At 38.2% G+C, this 17259-nt stretch overlaps 1 protein-coding gene across 5 annotated transcripts in view; it reads right to left on the bottom strand.

Moving 5' to 3' along the window:
• The window catches only part of EYS (eyes shut homolog), a 1034174-nt gene that overhangs the window by 25667 nt on the left and 991248 nt on the right, over nucleotides 1-17259 (bottom strand). For all 5 annotated transcript variants that reach the window (XM_080388797.1, XM_080388796.1, XM_080388798.1 and 2 more), the window contains 2 exons: nucleotides 12314-12488; nucleotides 5013-5185 (listed from right to left, as the gene is read on the bottom strand). In XM_080388797.1, coding sequence (XP_080244923.1) covers nucleotides 5013-5185; nucleotides 12314-12488 — 348 coding nt within the window. The remainder of the gene's footprint in view (nucleotides 1-5012; nucleotides 5186-12313; nucleotides 12489-17259) is intronic.

The following is a 17259-nucleotide window of genomic DNA, read 5'->3' as shown; positions in this document are numbered from 1 at the left end:
ACTATGCAGAAAGAAAGAGATCTTTATAGTAAAAATTATTCCAAGTTAGTTTCTTCCATTTTTCATTAATTCATCACAATTATGGAGATGGATTAAATAGCTACAGAATTCTTGTTACTTTTTTTTCTGTCAGTTTATTAGGTATTCTCAAAAATTTGCTGTAATTTTAAATCAGAATAATGGAATTTGATATCAGAATATCTAGAAAGTTGACTTGAGCTAACAAACATGGCCAAAGGAAGTTGTTTGCCATTTGTTCATCAAGGAAATTGCTTTATCGCTTAACAAGTATCTCATTAAATTGAGGATGGAACAATGAAAATCTCTTTACATTTGCTTTCATTTCTTCAAGAGCTGTACATTGACAGGCAGTATTTGTAGCTATGGAATTCAGAGACTACTACATAGATGAAGAAATTTATTCACTAACTTATTTCTTTGTAAAAAGGGCAGTAGCTTTCCATTATGATGCCTTAAAGTCAAGATACTATTTTAATAGATTTTACTAAAGCATGTGGCAAAAAATTATCCTGCTAAAGAAAACTGCTGAACAATTTTAAACGTATAGAAATAGTGTAGTGAAAGCTGTTTTAGCCACTGGCAATTCCTCTCCAATACTGCCATCTATAGGATCTTTCAAATATTACATTGCTGTCCCTTTAAGTGAGAACATTACCAGGTCTGTGAAATCTCACAATTAACTACTCTGAATTTGTAGTCCTTCTTCATTCCTCTGCAAAATTGAGTAAATTATCTAGGACCTAAATTTAATATGTTTAGTATCTAGAGGAATTCTAGGTAATATGTAAATATATCTCAGTGCTTAACAGAATATCAGAACTTCATTGACTCCAAATTTGTTTTTTCTCAAGTTTTCCACTGCCTTAAGTGATACTGTTTATGTCTAGATGATGGATTTGATTTAATCCGTTTAAAAAATGGTTAACCAAAAAAAAAAAGATAAGCCACAAATTTTTGGATGCTAGAAGACTACTTCAGGGAGGTGTTATATATAGTTGCTTTATTAAACTTTTCTCTACACCTTCATTATTGGCCACTGCTACAGACAGGATTACCGGCCTCACACAGGGACACTGTTCTTATAAGATGAATAACCTGCAGAGATGTAGATTAGCAGAGAGCAGAATATAATTGCAGATGCTCATTATGGATAAGAAGTCTGTATTTTTAGTGTTTACTTCTCTTAATAATTGCTAGTTATTAAAAAGATACTATGTTCACATATATAATGATGTCCTACAAATCAAACTATATTCAGCAAAAGGGTTTTAGACTGTTGCTTCTTCCCTAGGAAGAATCATCCTTGACAGTTGATCCTGGCCACTTTTTCTTGGAGCAGTAATGATACTGAAGCCAATTGGTCTACTATATATTTGCAGGAGAGTTGAAACAACCAGGTCCTTAAGAGATTTCTCCCTCTTCAGAAACCCTTTGAGACACCAAATTACAAAGGTACTCATTGGGCCAAATGGAATAAGCTGGAATTTGGTGTTCAAAACCATGCAGTAGACTCCCCAGACAAAGTGCTGGGAGCTGAAACTTCTTGTTGGTTTTGAACATTGTGTGTTAATGAAATAACTAGACTAAATTACATGCTGCTCTGGGCTGAAGCTTCACTTCTTAATCAGAAGACAATTTAGAGTTGTCTGGTACTTCAGTTGCAAACTTTAAGTCAAATGAACAAAAATTTTAATAACATCATATTTTGGTATCCTGGAAAACTTAACCACTTAAAAAAAACCTAATCTTTGTGGTTAAGTTGCCATCTAAGCACTTCAGGATTTGGATTTTCAAACCAGTGGAACAGAATGATCTGTTGCTTCATGTGTCATGAAGTGACAGTCTTAGAAGTGGTCCAAGTCCGGTTGGCAATGTTAGCACTAAGTAAAAAAAGACTCCTACATACATTTTTAACTTCCTTCCAATTTCATTACAACCACTTCTATTTCTGGCAGTATAAATTAATCTGTTATTGTTGTTTACATCAGTGATACCTTTAGAAACCTAACACACTTGAAGAACCATCTTGTCTTATGAACATTAAGGGGCTTGGACAACACAGTACAAGCAAGAAGTGGAGCTTTAAATTATTCTAGAATTAATGCATTACTCTGCCTTGCCAGAAAAGGCTTTGTTCCTTGGACACATTTGGATCCAATTTCCAACCCAATCCTCTCTTCCTAGTGCTCCTTATGGATGCTTGTCTTTCCAAAGTAGGTCTTGAAATTTCGTGTGCATCTTCCTACTGCACTTCAGCCACCAGTGTGCTGCCTACCTGCCAAACCTCTTGATCTTTCTTCTAGAAAAGCAAGCCCTGGCACTTGCTTTGGCAGGTTGAAATACACAATGAAATATTTGTTCTCAGAGTGTCAGACCAACAAATACCTATGTACTACTTGCTGAATATTAATTGATCATGTACAGGCTATAGGAAATGGAGGGTAATTGAAACTGCTACCCTCTCTTCATCAAGTAGGTGGATTTCTTCTCAGTTACTCTAGAATACATGATTTAATACACATCTTATTGCAACCTTCTGTGAATATTGCTGAAGCATTTACACTTTGGCAACGAGCATCATTAAGGTGGACCAACTAATAACTACGAATTTCAGGTCATATGAGCCATTAAAACTATGTTCTTTAATTGATCTTGCTCTCCCTGGGTTTACTCTTGTTCTAACTTAAATTTTTCCAACTACTGAACACTTGTTAGTGCAGTTCCAACTTCTAAAGCGTAACCATCATTTACCATATCCCTGTTCTGACAGTCATTGCAATTTTGGCGGTTTGAGTTGCTGCTCTGAGCTGGACACATCAAATTAGTCTTTAAGAACAGTTATATCATCATTTGCACATACGCCTTCATCTCTCATGTACATAGGTCACAAAGAACCACATTTTTAGCGTTTGCTAGATAAGTTAGTGCTTGATTATTGTCCGCTTATGTTTAAGTACCCTTAACATTTGTGGTCAGCATACTTTTCCTTATTATTGTGGCTCTACTCCTACTGCCCCATTTACTCACTTCACCTGACTTGTTCCTCTGCGGTCCATACGGTTGTACTGTATTTACCAGTTGCTATTATTTCGTAAAGCCCTATTTGTTCTTACTCTTTGTTATTCTCCTCTGCTTTCTTGCCTCATAAATCTCTTCTGTCTTTTTATCACACTTTTTTCTTTCTTTCTTGCACATTCATTAGTCTCCATCATTTAATTACCCTTTGTTCTCTCCTAGTCCCTTGGGCTGTTCATTGCTCTCTGTCTCTTTTGGCTCCAATACCCACCATCAATCCAGAGATGAGGTATTCAATCTTGATAAGCAGCAGTTTTTTAGCAGTTTGCCATCCACTAAAAGTGCAAACTGCGCTTTGAAAAATCTCATGATAATTCATTATTCTGCCAGAGTAAGGTGAAATGCAGGGCAAAGAGTTTGGTCAGGACCCATACTCCATATTCATAAAAAGAAAGCTTTTAAATAAAACAGAGAGGAACCCTCTAATGTGTTTATCAGGTGGAGGAATTACTAAAAGGATGACAATCTACAAGAAATACAATTTTCTGTAACTCAGATATAAACTATTTGTACTGGTAATAGCAGCCATCACAAGAAGATCCAAATCTATTCTGAAACCAGAAAGAGGAATGTTCACCTGATTAATTACCTGCTTTATGTATAGCACATGCCCTGGTGATCAGTGTCCTGAATCCAGATGGCATTACTTTTGAAAACCTCACTTGAAATAAGAATTCAAACTTGAAAAGTTCATATGAAGAGCCCTGAAAAGCTGTTGCAGCAGAGGCAACAGAGCAAGTACATTCTTACATGGAATAAAGAATTTAACGACGACTTTCTAGAAGCTATATTCTCATTGATTTGAGCCCACCAACCGCAAGTGCTTTCTGCAACGGGATTTTAAAACTGTACCCATCTGTAGGGCGAGGACTGCAAATCGGGTCAAATGCAGTTCATCTTGTCAGTTTTGTGCTTGAAACTTGCTCTGTAGGCACAAGGGAGGCTGAACCCTGACAGGCAGTTTGAAAAGGGAGCTATTTAATAGTAACTGGAGCTCTTCAAGAGATGTATGGAGACCTCCTTGAAGGAAAAACATAAGCTTGTACAACATTAACTTGAATCTAAGGGCTGCAGAATAGAGAGTGCGGGCTGTACTATGCCTCCTTGCACACAGAGGTGCTTCAGACACTTACAGGAAAAGTCTCTATGCCTGTAGCACCCATGCATCCACTCTGCTGAATATTCATTTCTGCAATCTCTCAGAGAGAAAACAGACAGATGAAGGATTCCTATATATGAGGGTAAGAAATGCAAACCTGGCAAACAGAGGACATATTTTGAGGGTGACACATTGGAAGAAAGCCAGGGATAATTTTGAATAGTCATTTGTCCAGAGAATGTAACTTGAAGATCATTACGGTGATGTTTGTGTCTTCTATCATCATTCTCAGTGCATCCCTACCCAATAGCTGGTGAAGTCAACAAGAACCTCTCTGTTAGTGTCAGTAGAAATTGGATAAGGTGTCAGATGCTTCCTACTTCCGAAGCGTACTCAGAAGTGTACTGCTGAGCTCTTATGTGTATTTCTCAACATCTTTCATTATGGTGAGCTTGGGAATTGAACTAAGCACTGTAACGCTGCTCTGCAATGCTTCCTGTCCCCTCTGTATCTGATAATGCCGTGCTGCCCGTGAAGTGACAATGCCGTGCTGCCCGTGAATTTGGTTGAACAATGTGAAAAAATTGAAGGAACAAATGGTGTTAGAAGTAAGCTGTTGGAAAGCAGTATCTAACAACTCATAGCTTTAAATTACCTGATTTTTCTAATAAAAAGGAACACCACTTTCTTAAATAAAATCTATTTTGTACTTTGTGTCTTTATATCATATTTAACTGATACAGTACAAAATACTGTGGTTTTCCACCTAGGCATTATTGCATAACTGTCTGTACCACGTACTACCCGATTGACATACCTTGTTCACAATAGGTACCGGTTGTTCCAAGAGGACAGTGACATACGTAGCCGTGAGGCAGCGGCACACAGGTACTGCCTTGTTTACACAGATGTGGAGGATTGTGCTCAGGTTCACATACTGACACTGTTTCTGTGCAAAATGCACCTTTCCATCCAGTGAGGCAGTCACAGCTAGGGTGGGTAAGTGAAAGGAAAGAATGCAACATTATTACCAAAACAAAATCAACATGTCAGTAGCAATGTAATCGAGATTATCACGACTGTATACCTATATTTAGTCATGTGATACAAAACAGTTAACAGAAAGTGTAGTAACAAATACTCTCATTTAACTTTTTGATATATTTGTTTTATTGTGAAAGAAAAATGTACTTAATAGGAAACATTTTATTTTGAATCTTAGCATTACAGTATTAGCAACTGTAAAAAAAAAAAGTATTTTGCTCTACAAATAACTCAAAAAAGCCTTGGCTTCCTAAACTAGGAGGATTCAAAGTGGACATTAACAGGGAAAGGAGAGCCGTGAAGAGCAGCCATAAAAATACAACCAGATGCCAGTATAAGGGAACTGCTAACAATTCCAAATTTTAGCTTTTTAACTTCAGCAACTGCCTTTCACTTAGCCATTATTCATTTGCTAAATTCTTGTAACTGGCACATCAGAGGTAGGTTTGGTGGATGCTTGATGGAAAAGAGTACAGTGGATTTGACCATGAAAGAGGTGGCAACCTGAGTGTTATGTATCTATGACTGTAAACCTATGCCATAAGCAAATTCTCTAAACTGATAGAATCATTGGACTTCTTAGTGTCCACTACTCTTCATGCCTTTCTTTCATTTAGGCCAGGAGAATATAATTATAAAATTCACACTAACCTATAAATTTAAAATCAGTACGAATTCTATAGAAATTGTTAAATACAGAAGACACTTGGCATTGATGTTAAAAATGTCCACCTTACTCAAAAGAAAGTTTCAATATAGTTACAATAAAGTATGTTAAACTTATTTGCATTTTAGAATTTAGTGACACTTTATGATAAAAACATCGTTCCCCTGAATAAAAGCACTTACAGATTTTCCCTGGAAGTTTTCACTCTCAAGGCTAAGAATGAAACCTCATATATTTTGATTGATTCTTAGCTCACATCTTTTTGTATATGTGCAAATCTTGAATTTTTCTTCAAAGTCACTCACACTTTATTAATCAGCCCACTGTTTCTGGGTAAAACAAAATGAGGAGTCTGTGAAACCCTGCTGTTTCACCAAACTCTCAGATCAGACAACAACATCTAAACAAAGCACAGCCCAAGCCCTTCAGAGTGATAAACAGCTATTTGGAATGAAGGGAAAAAGAGGACAGGACCTTGCAAAAGCAAAAGCACCTCAATTCATCAAAGTCGCCATCACAATGCTTTCTGTCTCAGCTATAAGTGTTATGCTTTGACACATACTGAGAAGGGGAAGTAATTTTATTCCCAGAGTCCAAAAAAAAAAAAAAAAAATGTCCGTTTCTCAGACTGTGAAGCTGGGTGTTTGGAACTGAAGCTACTGCTGTTGGACATACACCTAGTTTCTTCCCCTTCCCCTTCCTTGTGTCTGCATATGTCTGAGTTTCTTTTCATTCTTGTCTTTTAGGACTGAATAAAAGTTAGACTTTTAGATGACTCGAAAATTATTTACACAGAGCTGAACATGTTTACTGTGGCCTACAGTGGCAAAGGTCTATGAACAAATGTAACCTCTTCCACTTAACACTTTCAAGCAAGTTGGGCTGGGGTTGAGAAGTTTAGATCCAAAATCTCCTAATCTTTAGAGAGATAGGGGAAGTGGCAGCATTTTAAATCCTTTCCATCGTGTGGCCCGCTGTGCTGATCTAGTTTTCTCAGTTGTGGTTGCTTACAGTTTTTCCAGACCAAGAGAACCCAATGGTTTGCAAAATCATTAGTGCCTTGACTCTTAGGGATTTAAAGACTCATTTAGAATCATAGAATATTTCAAGTTGGAAGGGATCCATAAGGATTGTTGAATCCAACTCCCTGTTCCTCACAGGACTACCTAAAATTAAATCATATGACTAAGAGCATCATCCAGATGCTCCTTGAATTTCTTTAGATATAAGAGGTGAGACTCATTCTGAGATCAAGACACCTAATTTTATGTTACTTTAGGCGCCCGGATGGTCTCCAGTTGCCTCCCTAGAAGTATGCGAGAGAAGCAGCCTGAGACCAGGGAGACAGGATTCTGACAGAGATCACCGAATGCTCAAGTTTAGGCGGTGGGATTCTCGAGCAGGTGCCCGAGTTCATATGCTAATCAGTGGTGATTCAGCTGAAACAGGCAGGGGAACTGGAGCGCTATCCACCCAACCAATACATGCATGACTCCAGTGATGAGGTGCTGCATTCAGTTGCCTCAACGCAGGTGTTTAGTGCCACCTGACATGCCAAGGTGTATCTGAGAGATGTGTGTGAAACTGACAGGTAAGACAGAAGAACTGCAGATGACTAGTGGTCTTCTGGACACCCTGTAAAGACCAGAAAAGGTATCCCAGGATCTGTGCCATTAGAATGCCAATGTTTAGACAAATGGAAAGGTCTGGACCTCCACTGACTGTGACAGGATCTTAAACATTTCGCTCACCTGGAGCCACTCCAGGTGTCTTAGGAGTTAAATCTCACCGCAAGATACTTACCTGTTTTCAGGGTTTTTGAAGAACATGGATTAAACCAATTCTTCTATATTCCAGTTTTTGAGTTTCTCAAGAGCAACTGCCAAAATGTCTCTTATTTTTTCTATGACATATTTTTAGATGGAGAAAAGAGAGAAAGGCTTTCATATACAACTAAGATAGCATGTCTGAGAAGAAATTGCATGATCTTGAATCCCCTAGTTTTGCCAAGGGCTCTTAAAAGGGTGCATGTCATAGCATATACATGGCGAAGTCAGCCAGTCAGGAAGCAAGAACTCTCAAATTCAGAGAAATACAACAAAACATCACTTTGGATTTTAAAAATTTCAGATAACACTTTAAGTTCTGTAATCTTTGTATTTAGGAAGTTGAAGTATGATTTAACTTAATGTCTTTTTCTTTTTCTTGTTCATTTCTTGTCAAATGCTTAACAGTATCATGAAGTGTTCATAGGATGGCTTTCCACGTTCAAAGTCCCTTACCAAAGCCAAACTGAGCTCTCAAATAAGTAACACAATTTCTACATAAGTAAGGACCACAAGCTTATGCCACTGTTGATTATAGACCAAACCCTGAAATTTATTATATAAAGATTCAGGCAACATTTAAAAAAAAAATCATGAAAAGTTTCATTTTACAAAGTATGTAAACAATATGTCTGTATGTTACTACACAAAATCCAAATCAAACCAGAAGCATTTCTTGAACTTTACAGAGAAATAACTAAAGGTCCTAAAGGATTTTTGTGAAGGAATTGGAAAGTTTGATTATATCTAATGTGGTTTCTTAAACAAAGAGCATTCTTACATTAAACATAGAAAATATGTTTAAAATGTCAAGTAATCTTAAACCAGTAAAGGAGTGATTCAGGTATGCAAATTCAGACACTTGAATTTAGGTCTTTAGATATAAGATGGGCATATACTCAATGGAGATCAGAGGCTCAATTAATTTACCTAATTAGTTAGTCCACCTGAGACCAGGGAGATGTTTAGTGTCATCTGAAACTCCCTAGGGTATCTCATTTGGCCTTTGACTACTATTTCATGAGCAATTGTCACATTTGTCAACATCGTATGGGTTGCTCAGATAATGCAGGACATCTCAAATTCATATTGGCCTGTACTGGCCACATCAGGTTACCTAAACTACTGGAGTTTTCTGCATATAGTTCTTGAATTTGTATTGTATTGAAACTGAAAAATGCTGAGCAATGGACAAGATCTCAAAATAAAAGTGGCTTTAAATTCAGGCAGTGGAAAACTAGAGCATTAACAGAAAACAGTCTATCTTAAGGCTAGAAGGTAAAAATGGAGTCTGAATAAATTAAGATCGGAAAGAAATTAAATATTTAAACAAAGAGAACAGTGGAATGCCGTTAAAGTGTCCCATTAAGCCAAATTAGGTGTTTCCCCAAGAGTAGAAACTTTTACTGATCTAAACCATAACAATTAAATTAAAAAATACCTTATCCCTTACAAACTATAAAATATGTCCTTGCATTGAATATTGGTTCTGTCTTTGCACTGAAAATTGGTTCTAATTTAACCTAACCTAATAATGAAACTACAGCAGCTCATTTTATGGGGCATCCCTCTACCATATGGAGGTATATTTAATTTCCTAAACCTAAGTGGCTACTGCCATTTGAAAGCTATAGAGTGCTGAGAAATCCACACGAAGCTTAGAGATATAACAGAACACTTCAGCAAGTCCTAAGGTCTTCTGAAGCAGCAGCTGAACGCCAAACGGTCTACCCAGGCTTACATTTAGCAAACTGAATCCAATCCATTACGTCTGATGTTCTTTTCAAAGTGCACACAAGACATACTTTTTCTCTTACTTCACCAAGAAGCACTAGCTGTAACACATCATAGACAACCTTGTTATATGTAATTTTCTATTTTGTATGATTCTATGCAATAAATAAAATATTGGAGGATATTATTGTCCTTTGAACATAAAGTTCTTAATTTCTTATTCAAATACTTGCTCTTTACTTTGTTAAAACATAGTAGTTGTGCTCTGTTACTGGCTAGAATGTAAAGTTTAATGCTGTCTATTTCTGCTTCTACTTAAATCAAAGCATTATCCATATAGCAAATGAATCTACAGCTTAAGAGTATTGAACACTTTCTTGCAGGATGGTGAAAACAAAACATAAAAATAGCTCCAAACAGCAACAAAACCCTCTGGACAGATCTCATTTCAGGAGAAAAAATGCTTAAACACAGATCCAGTTCCTTCAAGGACTCTGCTTCTCAGAGGAACACAAGATGATTTGAAAACTGAAAGAAGTTCCCTCTGAGAAAATATGAGATGGTATTGACAGCTACTACACATTCACAAAAATTACATGCATGCTACATCCACACGTCTTTGGCAATATTTCACTTTTTTATGAGAGGAAAAAAAGTGGCCATTACAGGTACATGCATGCATATATGCATAGTCTGTGAAAACCTAGCTGTCCTGAAATATGAGGAGAGGAATATAATTCAGTTGTAGGTCACTACAAATTAAAAACAAACAAAAAAAACCCCAACGCCCCAAAAAACCAAATTACACATACACAGAATTTTAGAATAATCCCTGAACAAATCTGAAACAAAAATTATGAAACTATAATGATGAAAAAGACCTTTGCCTATAACATCAAGCTTCCAATGTAGCTATGTCACCAGCTGCCACTCTAGATGTTTTCAAATGTTCTCTAGCGGCTCTGTACCTTGTAGACATTAAGACGACTTGGCACAGCTGGGTAAGTTACTGAAGCAAGGATTTAGGGTTGTGTAAGTGGGCAGATGAGAGTGGCATGCTTCAGCCCACATTTCTGGTATTTGTTTTCCTGCAGGTTTGGTTTTCTTTCTCCTCTAATATGCTCATAAGTGAAAAAAATGCCATTCTCTTTTTCTCATTCCTCAGAAGATCAAACACTATGAATGTCAAAGGTTTAACAGTTCTGGAAGGATCCTGCAAAGTGCAATAGTTGGGGCATACTGAAGTGCAACATCTGGAAAGCAATCCCAAATTCTGTCTTTCAAAGCATTTCCTTCATTACTGCTTGCAAGGGTAATGGTGAGGGAACTGCATGCTGCATCTCAAGGGTGAATTTTCCAAATTTTGGTACAGCCTTACTAGCTTTAGAAGCACTAGTTTTGTACAGGTTTTCTTGAAGATTTGTCTTGGGGCAGCAAAACCAATTACCATATAATTCTTTTTCTAACACACAGATTGTTCTTAGCTTGACAGGTATGCAAAGTCTTTTCTTTGTAGCACAACAGGACAGGTCTTTGTTGTTTTCAAGAAGAAACATACACAGAGGCTCCACAGTGTAAAGCCTGTTTTTTTCTTTTTACCTGTCTTGCTGTTTGCAGTGTTTTCAGTCAATGTCTTCAGATGTTTTAAATCAGCGCTTTTCTCTTTTTTTAAAAAAAATTATGCAAATACATGTAATGAATGAATACATGTGGAAGCACATGAGGGGAAGAAAGTACAATTAATCTTGGCAGATACTTTTAAAGTGTGAAGTGCTCCTCAGCAACTCCTCAGCAAAGGTTTTCCAGCTGAGTTACGAAGTGTTTTAACAGCAAGATTTATTACAATAGAAGTGCTGACACACAACAGCAATTTGGAAATGCAAATATACTTCCTTCTTGTATGCCTTATAGCCTGGACACTAAGATCCACCTACACTTAGCGATGAAGCACGAATGACCATAGACTTGTCTTCTGAGCCAGCTGTCCTTGCCATCACTTATCCCGTAGATCAGCCAGGTGAACAGTTTATATGATGAACTGACATAATTCAAACAATTTTAACATGAGATCCTTACTAACACCTTGTTCTGTTTGAAATGGATTAAGAAGATCTTCCACCAGCCAGCAGATCTGGAGAGGCAATGTAAATGAACGCTTGAGAATGGCATGAAGAGTGACCAGAGTAGGTGCACTTGAGAGTCAGGAAAGCATCCACAGAAATCACAACTGGAGACACAGAGAACTGTGTGTATTAGGGAGAGACAGCAGGAGAAAAGGACGCGCATTTGCTAGGTAAGGAAGCTCCTAAGGATTTAAACTGGCTTAGAACTTTCTGATGTTGGGCACTCAGTGGTTTACTCCATAAATGTGTTCTTAGGTGAAAATATTAATTTCCAGGAAACAGAAGTCACCTATTTCTGCCCCATTAGCCATGTTCGGACATTAAGAAGCCAAGCTCTCCTCTTTGCTATTTGTTGTCTGCTAGCTAGGCTGCTCACTTAGTTTTTAAGAAGTGTCTTTCTTACACATCTAGTTCTTCCCATGCATTTTGTAGCAAGTCTGGATACCAGTGACTTCAGTGGAGCAGAACCAGTCCATGGAATTTCTTTAAAAAGCTCCCCAGGAAGTGTCCTAACTTAATATTTATAATTTAGTTTTAATTTTAGTAATGTAAGATTAAAATTACCTGTGTAACTGAATGAACCTTTCAGCAGTTTTCTTTCTTTCTAATAACATAAATAAAAGCTCCTGAAGACTTCAGTTATCAAGCCACTGAATTACCATAGTTGTTAGTCTAGAGATCAGTCTACGCTCTAGTCTACAAAAAAAAAAAATAATATACTTACTAAACAGTAGAGCCACTTTCTATGCACTTCCCACCATTTCTGCATTTTATTAAACTGCATGGGGAGTCTTCACATTGTCCAACACTGCGACCAGAATTAGGGTGACCTTCTGGAGTGCCTGGTGATTTAAACTCCTGATTCACGCTGGTGCGAACTTGAACATCAAAAATGCAACCTCAAAAGTAGAAAGAAAAAATAAATGACATTTAAAACAGATACAGGAGTCAAAACAAACAAACAAACAAACAAACAAGGGCAGTGTCAAGCCTCAATGAATGGGTTCTACCACAATGTCTTCAGTGGATGGGCAATCGTATCATCTACATCAGCTAAAGGTATGCTGTCTATTTTCTGTTCAGGCAAATGAGTGGGTGATTTTAAGTTCATTCATTTAATAATAGGTAAAATAAAAAAAACAATTTCTCAAGGAATAGAATACAAAGTCAGTGACAGAGGAGTGACTAAGTGCAATTTTGTGTTTACACACACATAATCTTACAGGAATGCACCTATATCAGATAAAAGCAGTCAAAAAAAACCCTACAAAAAACCAACCTAGAAAAAAAGAACAGACACCAAGAAGTCTGTTTAATGTAAAATTTGTAAGAATCCAGAGTGCACTGACTAATATAATGCAGGCAGGGAATGTGGGCTTGGATTTCCTTAGGCTGAAAAGGACCCTGTCAGGGAAAGACCCAGATTTTCCCCTTCCTAAGTGAATTCTTCAGTCCCTGGTACACACAGATCATGTCACACATGACCACATTTTAAAGTAGATGTATGATGCTCTTTTAGGCCCTTAATGTCAGAAAATAATTCAAAAATTTAATGTATACTAGTAAAGGTAAACACTTCTAGAGTCTGTTACTTGGTCCTGTGGGCAAGTGACCTGGTGTAGTCATGATTTTATTATCAAACTTTTATTACTTTCCAGTAACAGTACAGCTGCATCCAGATTACTGATGGGAAACGGTCCCTAGTTTATGTTAAGTCCTTAAATACAGAAAAGAATTGTTTGGAGAAATGATAGTTGTCACAGACCAAATATTTTTCAGGGACTATTGTAAGAATTTATTTATAGACATGATTGAGTGCCAGTGCCTGGATCTATGCCGTGACATTCTTTTAATTTGCTAAGACGTTGGTATCCCAAGTGAAGAGAGGAGCCAAAGCTTCAGAGTGAAGCAGAGATATTCCCTACTTGCTACCTCCAAGCTACTCTTATTTAGCCTGTGGGCTTTCTGGGGATTGCCCCTTTGGAGAGTCTGTTCTTTCTAGTGACTGCACACGATAGTTAATCTTATGCATCTAATTTAATTCATCAGTATTTCTTAATCACATTTCCAGATCCACATGCTTATTTATGTACTGCAAAGCTGAAGATTGTGCCATATAGCGTATCTTTTTTGATCAAACCCTAAGTAACTTTTCTAAATATACCTGAACATCCAAGTGATTTAAAATCACATTTAAAGGTAGCCTTAAGCACTTTTGAAATGTCATCCAGATCTATACATAAATATATACAATTTTAAAGCAGAAAACATGTTTTAAACCACTTTATTTAAACCAGTACAATAAATAAAGTATCTGGAAATGCTCATACCTTTCCAAACCTGATTTATACAATTTAGCTGAGATATGGTGAATACCTGTAATGCTTGAAATCATGAGAATAGTAGGTATTCAGTAGTGAATGCCAGGGGCTCTCTCCTTAATATTAAAGGCAAGAAAAGGCTATGTTATGAAAGCTGCAAGCAGTCATCACACCGTTTTTAAAAAAATCACTTAATATGAGTTTTGCATGATTCACTGAAATCACAGGAGAAAAAACCTTCCACCTGAAAGACACAATGAATGTCCAATTGTGAATTTTTGTTACGGTCATGTAATTTATTTTGAACAAAATATAAGTAATATTTATAGCAAGATAACTATTTTTTCCTACAGTTAGAAAAATTATAGTCAAAGTAGTTTTCATAGACAGGTTTTTCCATATTATACATTGTGTAGTTCTGTTTATATTGGCATAAAACTGGTAAGTCAAAAACTCATATTAAGCAATTTAAAGATAATCTAGTTTGATGATTATTTGCAATCTTCATATTAATGCTTCTTTGCTCTTAACAGAGTTGGTTTTAGGCCAATGTATGCTCGATAAATCCTAACTAACATTTCATCTGTTTATCAGTAGCAGATAAAGCATGTTCTGTTCTCCTGAGTCTTGCTGGAGTGCTAAAAAAAGCAGCTCAGAGCTCTGTGTAAATAATGGAAAGCACAGTGAGTACCCAAGAATTGGTAAGGTCGTCATGGAAAATAAACTCACATTTGTGTTGATGACTAGTTTAACAGCACCAGTAGAACATCTAGGTTAGCAACAGTTCTTGAGCACTTGTAAACAAAGCATATAGTAAGTACAAGAGTATTTTGGCCCAGATTGATGAGTTCCACTGATTTTTTCATTTAATTTTCTTATTTCTTCTAATTCTTAGTTAGTGGGATGCAGGTGAAGGACTCAGAGCAGCAATTTGAGCCTGTTGTAGCAAGTACTATACAACCTTCTGCAGAGGGATTGGCTGATGAATGCGCCTTCTTTCTGACCTGAATTCCCTTTGCTCTGCCAGTTCTGGGCCTCTTAAGGAAAGACTGCCAACTATTCTGAATAGTGGAGAGGTTTTGACACAGCCAAGTGTGCAAGAGGAACTCAAACAAGTTTCTGAATTTGTGAGTTAACTTGGTTTGATCCTGAAGATCAGTTTGATGTAAGCTGAAATCAGATGTAACAAGAGCGTGCATTTACAGAGGATATAGTACCTTCTTCTTGGTAATCTTTTCTCTAGCGACTCGTTAGACCACACTTAGAGCTTTCTGTCAACTTTTTCTTACTCTCAATCTGATTTATAGCTTTCACCCCAGTCAAGCAAAGTTCACATACCACCAAAGAGCCACCAAGAATGGATTAAGGAAACTGCAGAGATTATGATAAAAAATATCACTTCATTACTCAGCTTTATTTTTTTTCCTGATATATCCTTATTATACAAAGAATTTTTTCCAAAATTTCCCACTATTCTCCCTTACCTGCTTGTTAGCACTTGGTACTAATATGACTGAAAAATACAAAAGCAGGCAAGAGTATTGACAGAAATAGATACACAGATAAACTGTGGTCTACCTGAATGCAGAACTGAATTTAAACATTTCTAAAATTCTGCCTCTCCTAAAGTGCTTTCCTTTTCCCTTGTTTTGATTGACTGCTGTGAGTAGTGGGGTGTTTGTCTAAAAGAGATGGTTCCCACAATGACTACCCAGTGCTACTCTGAGCTCTGACGCAAACACCCAGAGGTGGTATGATGTGAGTCATATCAAATTGTGATGCAAGAGGCAACGCTGATTAAAAATGACTTCAGAAGTCACTTCCCTTCTGTGACATCTGTGATGCAGGAACATAAAGAAAAGTAGTCTTTGCCCAGGCAAGCTTGCAATGTATTCTATCTTGTTATGAACATAAACTTAGATCACAAGGCTATATTTGTGTCTATTTGGAATGCATCTGAGTTCTGGGTTTACTTTATTTGAAAAAGTGACTGCAGTAGCTGGAATTTTATTTACTTCTTTGCAAAATGTGAAATCCTGATAGCCTTCTATAATGGAATGACTGTCTGGGTAGGTGAGGGGAGAGCAGTGGATGTTGTCTACCTTGACCTCAGCAAGGCTTTTGACACTGTCTCCCATAACACCCTCATAGGTAAGCTCAGGAAGTGTGGGTGAGCCGAGAAGACAGTGAGACGGATTGGGAACTGGCTGAATGGCAGAGCTCAGAGGGCTGTGATCAGCAGCACAGAGTCCAGCTGGAGGCCTGTAGCTCGTGGTGTTCCCCAGGGGTCAGTACTGGGTCCAGTCTTGTTCAACTTATTCTTCAGTGTCCTGTATGAAGGGACAGAGTGTGCCCTCAGCATGTTGCTGGTGATACAGAACTGGGAGCAGTGGCTGAGACCCCAGCAGGCTGCGCTGCCATTCAGCGAGACCTGGACAAGCTGGGGAGCTGGGCGGAGAGGGACCTCATGGAGTTCAGCAAAGGCAAGTGTAGGGTCCTGCACCTGGGCAGGAATAGCCCCACGCACCAGTACAGGCTGGGGCTGGCCTGCTGGGAGGCAGCTCTGCGGAACAGGATCTGGGAGTTCTGGTGGACAGCAAGGTGGCCATGAGCCAGCAGTGTGCCCTGGTGGACAAGGCCAGTGGGACCCTGGGGTACATTAGGGACAGCAGGTGGAGGGAGGTGATCCTGTCCCTCTGCTCTGCCCTGATGAGGCCACATCTGGGGTGCTGTGTCCAGTGCTGGGCTGCCCAGTTCAAGAGAGACAGGGAACTGCTGGAGAGGGCCCAGCAGAGAACTACAAAGATGATGAGGGGACAGAGGCATCTCCCTTATGAGGAAAGGCTGAGAGAGCTGGGCCTGCTTAGCTGGGAGAAGACTGAGAGGGGATCTGATCAGTGTCTACAAATAGGGTGTCAAGAGGATGGGACCAGGCTTTTATCAGTAGCGCACAGCAACCAGAGAAGGGGCAACAGGCACCAACTGAAACACAAGAAGTTCCTTTTGAATATGAGGAAGAACCTCTTTACTTTGAGGCTGACAGAGCACTGGCACAGGCTGCCCAGAGGGGCTGTGGAGTTTCCTTCTCTGGAGACATTCAAAACCCACCTGGATGCAACTGTGCATCCTGCTTTAGATGAACCTGCTTTAGCATGGTTTAGATGATCTCCAGAGGTCCTTTTCAACCCTGCCCATTCTGTGATTCTGTGAGAATTATTTATGTGAAGAGGTGACTTTTTCAGCATGAAAGAGGTTCCTCAACAGTTCAGCTTTATGGTAAGAGCTTCTTTTGCCTTTTTATTCCTCCATTTAATACTATTTGCTGTCAAACAACAGATTGCTTCTATAG

Source organism: Falco punctatus (assembly GCF_963210335.1).
Source record: "Falco punctatus genome assembly, chromosome: 5".
Taxonomy (NCBI): Eukaryota; Metazoa; Chordata; class Aves; order Falconiformes; family Falconidae; genus Falco; species Falco punctatus.
The sequence above is the reverse complement of the archived record's forward strand: the minus strand, read 5'-3'. Positions and strand labels throughout refer to the sequence as shown.